The sequence below is a fragment of the Quercus lobata genome, chromosome 8, assembly GCF_001633185.2.
Source record: "Quercus lobata isolate SW786 chromosome 8, ValleyOak3.0 Primary Assembly, whole genome shotgun sequence".
Classification (NCBI taxonomy): domain Eukaryota; kingdom Viridiplantae; phylum Streptophyta; class Magnoliopsida; order Fagales; family Fagaceae; genus Quercus; species Quercus lobata.
The window spans coordinates 50,996,948-51,006,933 of record NC_044911.1 but is presented as its reverse complement, the minus strand read 5'-3'; the positions used below and the strand labels follow the sequence as shown (position 1 = coordinate 51,006,933).

At 32.9% G+C, this 9,986-nt stretch overlaps 1 protein-coding gene across 1 annotated transcript; it reads left to right on the top strand.

The window, feature by feature from the left end:
- The first annotated feature begins 2,501 nt into the window (after nt 1–2,501).
- LOC115954969 (subtilisin-like protease SBT4.14) lies at nt 2,502–8,897 on the top strand. The gene is made up of 11 exons (XM_031072983.1): nt 2,502–2,644; nt 2,742–2,833; nt 3,215–3,312; nt 3,420–3,563; nt 3,960–4,065; nt 5,729–6,242; nt 6,523–6,620; nt 6,716–6,940; nt 7,012–7,123; nt 7,234–7,447; nt 8,158–8,897. Exons 1-11 carry the CDS (start codon nt 2,561–2,563, stop codon nt 8,697–8,699), a joined length of 2,229 nt encoding a protein of 742 aa, XP_030928843.1. The 5' UTR covers nt 2,502–2,560; the 3' UTR covers nt 8,700–8,897.
- The last annotated feature ends 1,089 nt before the right edge of the window (nt 8,898–9,986 follow it).

The following is a 9,986-nucleotide window of genomic DNA, read 5'->3' as shown; positions in this document are numbered from 1 at the left end:
AAACTTAAGCCTGTGAGCAAATTCTTACAGATTTTTTTTTAAGAAAAGGCAAGGAAAGAATGATGAGATTTCATATTGGGGATGAGTTTCAACTTTCAAACTACTAAACATTTAATTACAATGGATGAAGGAGGGTTCGAACCTCAGTTGAGTCCTTGACCAGGGTAAACACATTGATCTATTAGCGGTCCGACAACCTAGCATGAAAGGCAAGTACTTGGGCTCCTGGAGTCCAATTGACCTCAAATATAGATTGTTCTTCGAGTAACTATAATGGAAATCGAATGGCAATTGAGAGCATATTGGCTTCAGCTTGGTCCAATTAAGGGATAAAGGTGGGTAGTACTGGAGTTTCTACTTTTTCTTAGGGATAAGGTTAGGGCTTTGGGGAGAGAGAAGGGGGATGAGGAGCATGAGGGAGACTGAGAGTGGTGGTGGTTTTTGGCGGGATGAATGAATTTTAGGGACATTTCTTTAGGGTTTAAACAGGGCTTTACACTTCAATACTTTTACAGGTCGATTGGGTTTTTGAAAGTCTTCTGTTGTGAATTGTAACAACATTTGTTTTTGAAACTTTGGGCCTTTTTATAGTAGTTTGGATCAAATTACAGAAAATTGGCCTTGCTTCCAAATTCAGCAACTAAGTTAGCATATTTTGTAATAGTGTCCATTTTAGGCTTTCAAAGTTGTATGGATTTAAATTTTGAAAATTTTTCTACTAAATCTTGCCTTAAACTGCCAATTTTAGATTATTATCTTGATTTATTGGAAAGGTGTTTAGGTAAGAAGCATGCATACTTTAAATCCTTTAACATGCCTATGTATCAGACACATTAGGGATAGTTTTACATGCATGTCCTGAATGAGTTAGAAGGAAAGGGTTAAAAAAAGAAAACTTCTAACTTAACTAACGCCTCCTCTCCTAATAAGTTCTAGATCAAAGAGTATGATCATGTGTTCAAAATTTATTGGTGTGTATAACTTACTAATAAAAAATTATTTAATTCAAAATTCCATTTAAAAATAAAATTCTTATAGTTATATATTTTGAAAAAAATAAAATGAACACAAAGTATGCCTATAAATAAATAAAATATATATACTGCTTATAACTAATTAATTAATTGTGGTATTCTTACCACGTTGTGTCCTAATTTGTTAAGCATTGTTGTGTCACTCTGTCCTATGTTGTACTGTGTCATGTTCATGTCTATATTTCCTATAGATATTTAGATCTTAATAAGTCTATAGAAAATGAGAAATTTAGAGAATTTTTACGTATTCCAATTTTTCTTTGAGTTGTGGTGGATGAAAATGAGGTGAATGATATAACTTTATGTGAGAGAATTTGTGAAAATCTTATGTGAAATTTTTGGTGTATGTAGTTGAACTGTTACTCTTTCTATTTACTTTTGAAAATGAGAGGACTCTATCCTACAAAACATAGCATATTATTATTGTGTACTTTATCTTGATGTCCCTCTCACATTTAACATCGTGATGAATGAAAACAAGTAAATAGATTAAACTCTGATTTTTTTCCCCTTCATCTTCTCTTTGGTTTATATTAGGTGTGAGGAAGGTAATTAATTAGATTTTGAAGAGAATGCTTATAAATGCTGACACAATCTATATATCGATATCAGTCACTTACTTCTTTTCTTCTTATTAGCTGGGTATAATTTAAAATAAAACTCAAGTATTCTCCTCCAAGAAGCGTTTAAGCTACCTTATTTTTACTATTGGATACTGATAGGTTGACTTGCTTGAATTGGAATTCAAGAAAAATGGGTTCCTTTATGTTGTGGTTTCTTCTTTGTTCATAAACAAATCCTCCTTTGAATTTGACACTGATATTTTGAGGTTATTTAAAAGTTTCAGATCTGTAAAATTTTATAATTTCACATTAAGCCTGAATCAAAGAAACATGATGTTAATTGTTTCAAAATACCGCTATACCAATGCCAATCATCTTACAGATCATAAATTGGTGGTTCCACTCAAGAGAAGTTGAAGATCATTTCTATTTTGAGTATATTTAAGAAATAAATTTTGGCAAGGCAAAAACTTGGGGAATGTTACAATATATTTATGGACAACCTCAACCTGCTCATATCAATTTGTTATATACTGTTGGTTAATTAATATGAATAATTTCAGAATAGGTATAGGCTTAAATATGTCATGGCCCACATATGATAGACCAACCATAAATCCTTCCATGGATCATTCTTGTAACAAATTTATGAAACAGACTGAAACAGAAGTGCAATGTTCAGCAAAGTTTCTCCAAAAGAAGCAAGCTAGCCTAGGCCATATTATGACATTGACAACAGCACAAGAGAACCAGAAATTCCTGTTATCTTTCTTTTAAGGTTTCCTAACCAAAACGCTGAGCAATAGGAGCTGAAAAAGTCAAGTTCAAGTCTCGTACTCTTATCCACAAACTGCTTTTTTTTTTTTCTTTTTTTTGTTTCTTCTAAGACTATAGAGGATGCACTACTATTAATACACAGCTAGCGCAGGAGATCTAGCTAGATACAAAGCTAAATTTGTAAACATGTTGAGACAAAAAGGTTTCCACACTCTTCCTCTTCTCTTATTCTTGATAGGTCTTGTTGGTGTAATTGGAGATGAGCAAAAGGTGTGTATTCTTTGTCTGGATCCATATTATCTAATAACTCTCTCTCTCTCTCTCTCTCTCTCTCTCTCTCATGGCAATGATCATGTAAGTTGTGCAGAAATTTTACATTGTTTACTTGGGAGATCGTCCAGTGGACAAAGACAATGCAACTAAAACACACGTCCATCTCCTCTCTTCTGTGAAAGGAAGGTAGGTCGATTTTGTCTGTAAATATCATTTTTCGCAATTTCTTATGGTAACAACTTGTAATTGCAACAATATCATGTTCACATTATTCTACTACTAACTTACTTTTATTATATACCAATTATAAAAAGTCACGTTAGTTACTATGAAAAAGGTTATTAAATTTTTTATGTTCCTAAATCCGATTTAGGAACATAAACTCGGTTTAAAACACTAGTATTACTATTTTCATGTATATTCTAATAAATATTACTGTTTACTCAAAAATAATATAAACACATTTACTATTAGGCATATTTATGCAGTTGAACAACCAAAAGGTTTTTTTTTTTTTTTTTTTTTTTTTTTTTTTTTTTTTTTTTATAACTTATATGTATGGAACAGCCAAATTGATGCTAAGGACTCCATGGTCTATAGCTATTGTAACAGCTTCAATGCATTTGCCGCAAAATTATATGAAGATGAAGCCCAAAAGTTGGCAAGTACGTGAAGCTATTGTTATATGTGTTCCCCACTTATTTGGATTCAATTATTCATATGATATATTGATTTATAGTAATTGAGTTTTTGTTGTGAATTATATATATAGATATGGACCAGGTGTTTTCTGTGATCCCGAATCAGTATCACAAGCTACATACTACAAGATCATGGGATTTTTCCGGGTTAACTCAAACTGCAAAAAGAAAATTAGAAACAGAAAGAGACATAATTGTCGGTCTACTTGATACAGGTTATTGGAATTTGTTTTTAATTCAACTTAATGGATTTAGTTTTGTAATTAAAATTTAGAAATAGGAAAAAAAAATTAGCTCAAAACTGGTTTGTAACTATCTTCCTCTCTAACCTACTATGTGACGATTGAAAAGATTATCTATGTGTAGATTTAATCACACGAATTTTTTAATTAGTTATGTAACTTGTTTAAATAATATTAACACACATATGTTGATAGTGCTTAAGAAAAATCACAGTTTTAAAAAATAAGTTATATGACTTGTTTAAATAATACACATGAATAGTTTTATAAATTGTTACATGGTAAGTTAAAGAAGATTGCACAAAACCGGTTTGAAGTTAAACTTTGTACTAAAAAATAAAATATAAAACTGATGCAACTCGTCTACAGGGATTACTCCACAATCTAAAAGCTTTAAGGATGATGGGCTTGGTCCTCCACCCAAAAAATGGAAAGGATCTTGTGGCCAGTTTGCTAAGTTTTCCGGATGCAACAAGTAAAATTCTGTCCTTATTCTTTTGATGCAATTTTTTTCCCTGAATCTTTTTTTATGCACCTAGCAATATGAAGCTAACCCTCTTCTTCTTCTTTTTTCCTAAAAAATAGTTCCTTCATAAAAAAATTTAAAAAGAAAAAGAGCCTTAGGAATAGAACATATGTGTCCCACATTTTGTAGAAGATACTTTCTAGAGTATTTGTAGAATGCTAAATGATCTTATGACCTAATGACATCTGTCTCTTTCATGTGGGGTTTATTTTATTTTATTTTATTTTTTATTTTTGCTAATGTTAATAGAATCCAATTCCAAAACTCATTCTTAGAAATTTGAGAAGTCCTTTTCAAGAAAATTTCAATGATTAAATAGGGCCGCATTTCTTGAAATGCAAGAAAAACAAGATTTTATCTTTTTATGGCAATGAGTGTTTCGAGAAATTAATTGAGAATAATTTGTGAAAACATCCTTTGAGACAAGTTTTATGCATCAATTTAGATTTATGTGTCTCAAGTGAAGGTGCATTTTTTTTTTCTGTCACTACTGCATCAACTCTTAAAATTACTTTTAGTATCAAAATTATCCTTTTATGAAAATGCGTTGCAATTAGCATCCATATTTTGGTAGCAGTTAACAATTAGCTTTTTTTGAAAATCGTTTCAGAAATGATCTTATCGCTCTTTCTCTTAGACCAGCATCTAGAATTTTTAAAAATGAATTTGGCTCAACAGAGACACTTTCTTTTTTTGTGCTAAACAAACAATAAAACCTGAGGAAGCATTAAATCTTACCATTTGGGTCATTCTCAATTGTTAATGTCCATGTATGTTTTGAAACATAGAAAACGATATCACATTTCCTAAAAGCATATCATTTTCAATAATAATAATAATAATAATAATAATAAAATCAATGACAATTTTGGAAGTGCATGCCAAACCATGAACCATTTTTTCCCTGTATGTTCAAGATGGAAAATGATTATTGAAAATAATACCAAATTAGGCCTTCTTCAATATTTATAAATCACCTTTAATATGAATGTGCCGTAAATGGTGTCAAGTTTTAGTGAAACTCCAATAAATAAATAAAGACACAAAGGTAGAGTTATAATCCCAAACATCAAAAAGTAAAGTGTAATAAGTCGTTGTTTGAGATATAGACATTAGTGTTTAATGTTTATATATTTTGGTAATTTTGTCCCCAAAAAGGACTTTAACTTAAGATATCCTCAAGTTTAATTATGTGGTGGTTAATCTAATAGTAATGATATTTTTTGTGATGTCTCAAGTTAGTGGTTCAAACATTGACTTCTCCTCTTCCATTCTCTACACCAATTCACGTGGTTCTGATTTCTAAAAACTACAAAGATAATAAATTAAAAGGTGTAATTCCTATAAATTAAAGCTCAAAGAGAAGCTATCTTTATTTAGACCCTGCAGTGAATACCAAACTCAAAAATATTTCCAATGTCCAACTTTCTTTCCCCCCAATGAGTTAAATTGATGTCTTTCGTAAACCAAAACATATGTTACATATTAATTATTCTGTTTTTCTAATGCTTAGACATTTATAGTAATTTTTATGATGTGGGAGTTGCATTAATTGCATGGCCTAACCTAGGTGTTCTTTCTCTCTGACCACCTTTCTTTTGGGTACTTGAAGCAAGCTCATAGGAGCCAAATACTTCAAGCTCGATCGTGTCCCAGATCCGGCTGACATCTTCTCTCCGGTGGATGTCGATGGCCATGGGACCCACACATCGTCAACCTTAGCCGGAAACGTTGTTCCAAATGCAAGCCTCTATGGGCTGGCCAATGGTACAGCACGTGGTGCAGTGCCTTCGGCTAGGGTAGCCATGTACAAGGTCTGTTGGGTCAGCTTTGGGTGCTCGGATATGGATATACTTGCTGCTTTTGATGCTGCTGCGTATGATGGTGTGGATGTTATATCAATTTCTATTGGTGGAGGGAATGTAAATTACACGACTGACTCTATATCAATCGGTGCATTTCATGCCATGAAGAAAGGTATTATCACTGTGGCATCGGCTGGAAATGATGGACCAAATCCAGCTTCTGTGTCGAATAGTGCACCTTGGATCCTAACCGTGGCAGCTAGTGGCATTGATAGGGATTTTAGGAGCGAAGTTCATTTGGGAAATGGAAGGAACATCACAGTAAGTAATTACTATTTTTCTCATAAAGCTGTTAAAAATAAGAACTATTTTTATTTATTTTACATATTATTGCATAGACAAACTACAGATAAACAATATATTTAAAAATTTTAGCCTCAAAAATTTGGGGTAAGCTATAGATCTTCAACAAAGTTTGAAAATGTTTTTGGTTGGAACATTAGCGGATTCCAACCAATTGAGCTACAAAGCTATTAGCGCTTATATTTTCAAAGAATTCAACATTTATTTTTGTACTAATTTATTATCCAACTCTATGCAGGGGCTTGGGGTCAGCACATTCAATCCAAAAAAGGAATTATACCCACTTATTAGAGGGGCTGATGCGGCCCTTAACTCTGAAAGCAAGGAGAGTGCATTGTAAGTACTTTTCATTTGTTCATCAATCGAAAGTATATAAGTGGAAAATTTCACAAAAAGAATTATATACTTAGAACCTTTTGGTAATGTAACAGGTTCTGTACGGAAGACTCGTTAGACCCTGCCGTGGTTAAGGGAAAGCTTGTTTACTGCAAATTAGGAAGAAGGGGTTCTGATTCTGTTGTTAAAGGAATTGGTGGCGTTGGCACTATAATTGAAAGTGATCGAATTTATGATGCTGCCGAAATTTTCATGGCACCCGGAACCATGGTGGATGGTACCATAGGCGAAGTCATTGATGACTACTTGAAGTCCACAAAGTAATTATTCATGATATATTTAATTGACATAGATAAATTAAGGAATTGACTTAATTTCTTGTTCAATGTAGAACACCATCAGCAGTGATATACAGGACCCATGCAACAAAAAGAGCACCTGCTCCATTTGTGGCTGCATTTTCATCTCGTGGTCCAAATCCAGGATCATTGCACATTCTCAAGGTATAGAATTTATTGTTTCATCCAAAAAGTATAAATCAAAGACCCTCTATCAATTCCTTTCTGCTTGGCTTTGACATAAATGTTTCTGTTTCCTATGTGCTGTGGTACAGCCTGATATTGCAGCACCCGGTGTAAACATCTTGGCAGCTTTTACACCTATGAGGTCTCTCACCGGATTGAAAGGTGACACCCAATTTTCAGACTTTACAATTATGTCTGGGACTTCCATGGCATGTCCACACATTGCTGGAGTGGCTGCCTATGTTAAGTCATTCCACCCAGATTGGAGCCCAGCTGCAATCAAATCTGCCATCTTGACCACAGGTAATAACTAAAAAGAATAGACCAAGGTATTTTGGGATAATGTTTACTATTTTTGTGTGTTTTAGTCAAAGAATACAGTAGCATTCAAGTGATAACTTAATGGTAATAACATCTTTTATCGTGTCACATATCTGTGATTCGAACCCTTTCTACCCCTCCCCAACCATCTACTCATCTTTGAAGAAAATTATAATGACGTAAAAAGTTTCAATCTTTTTCATAATTATTGAACTAACATGTTGTGATTTGTACTCATAAAAGTAACATTAATGATGAGCTCATTGTAAATTAATAATGTTGCTCCAATAACAATTTTTCATGTTTACAAATGTATGAAAGTGATGTCTCAATCACAATTTATCATATCAACAATTATGAAAAGATTATGAATTATTGTTTTCCCAACAAAAGTACAAAACAGTTTATTTTTAAGCATGCTCCATGAATTTTGTGCCACTGAATTTTATTACCAAAAAAAAAAAAAAAAAAACCTTACAAACTCATATCAACAACATAATAAATAAAAATTTTAATTATTTTTGTGTATTGTGTTTGAAAATCGAAACAAATACTTATGTTGTAAAATTTGTATACCCATAACATCATTCCTGGGACGATTGACATCTATTAATCCGAAGAATTCTTTTGTAATTACTTTCCTTAATGCTTAACTTCTTCATGGCTGACACTTCCTTGCAATCTTGGTCAAGCAAAACCTATAAGCCGGAGGGTGAATGAGGATGGAGAATTTGCATTTGGTGCTGGTCAAATGAACCCAACTAGAGCTGTGAACCCTGGCTTAATCTATGACATGGATGAAATGAGTTACATCCAATTCTTATGCAGAGAGGGCTACAGTGGATCCACTTTGCCAACCTTAGTTGCTCCGCAACACATAAACTGTTCCAAAATCATTCCTGGACTTGGCTATGATGCCCTCAACTATCCCACAATGCAACTTAGCTTGAAAAACAAGCAAGAGCCAACAACAGGTGTTTTCCGAAGAAGAGTTACCAATGTTGGTCAAGCCATATCCATATACAATGCCACCATTATAGCCCCCAAAGGAGTTGAAATCACTGTTAAGCCCATGACTCTCTCCTTCACTCGCGTCTTGCAGAAGCGTAGCTTCAAGGTTGTTGTGAGGGCAAATCCAAAAATGTCAAGCATAATGGTCTCAGGTTCTCTTGTATGGAAAAGCTCCCGTCACACTGTGAAGAGCCCTATTGTCATTTATAGTCCACAAGGTTGATACTCATACTAAATACTGTAAATTACAGGAAAGAATGAAAGAGTTAAGAGTCCGAATGATAAAAGGTGAAGATGGTCTAATGTGCTCCTTACCAGTCTCTACATGTAATATATGCATAGCAATTTGAACTATGTTCTAAACTTCACTTGATGATTAATTTCTCTGAATTAATTAAGTTATTTTGTTTTATTTTCTTAATTATTTGTTGATCAATTTTATACATTAGTGCAACTATATGGAGATAAAAGTATAAATCTCATGACTATAATAATTGATATTGATAAACTTCAATTGAGTAGTTAATATAACATCTAAGACACCACTTGACCCAAAAGATTTAAGCTTATGAGTTTGAGTATAACTATTTTATATTAATCATTCACCATTCTCATTAGTACTCAACGTGAGACTTCACTCTTTAACTAACCACACTACTCATACATAAATATCACAATAGGAACGAAAATCAAAATTTTCGATAAAAGCTTCATATATTGTATATATTATGTAACATCATTAATTATTGATGTTAGACACAGTCTTGCTTGATGTAAAAATGTTAAAAACTATATTCAAAACATTCTTTTTGTAGCCTTTGGAGGTTTATGTTTTTCAAAGGTAAAGGTAGTACTTTCTGTTTTTTGTTAGTTGGTATTGTAATTTGTAATTGTTATCTCACGCTCATTAATTGTCCATAATATCACAGGTGATGTCCATTTTTTTATTATTAATATCCAAATTTAAAACATGAAATAAATAATGTGCACAAACAACAAGTGTAAGAGAATTAATGCTCGATTATAAATTGCTAATGTTTTATTTTTTTGAGAAACCAGACCAAAGGCCTGGGAATGTTGGGAGGTATAAATTGTTAATGTTGAGAGGTCTATTTCAACAAGCTTAAGTACCCGTTTGTTTCAGCGTTTGAAGTCCAAAACGCGCGTTTTCAAAAAAGCCAGCCCAAAAATAGTGTTTGGTAAGTATAAAACACAACTTTTTGGAAAAAGTTGCGTTTTATATTTGTGAAGAGAACGCACGTTTGAGTTATGGAGCTCTGGAGGTCCATAATCAAAAAGCTCATGCGCGTTTTGATTTCGATCCGTTGGGCTCTTTCGAAAATTACCAAATTAGCCTTGATAAATCATCAGTTCTCATCTCATCTCTCTGCTCTCCCAACAAATTTCCAAATCCAAACACAAAAAAATCTATAACAAATTCCCAAATCATCTCTCTGCTCTCCCAACAAATTTCCAAATCCAAACACAAAAAAATCTATAACAAATTCCC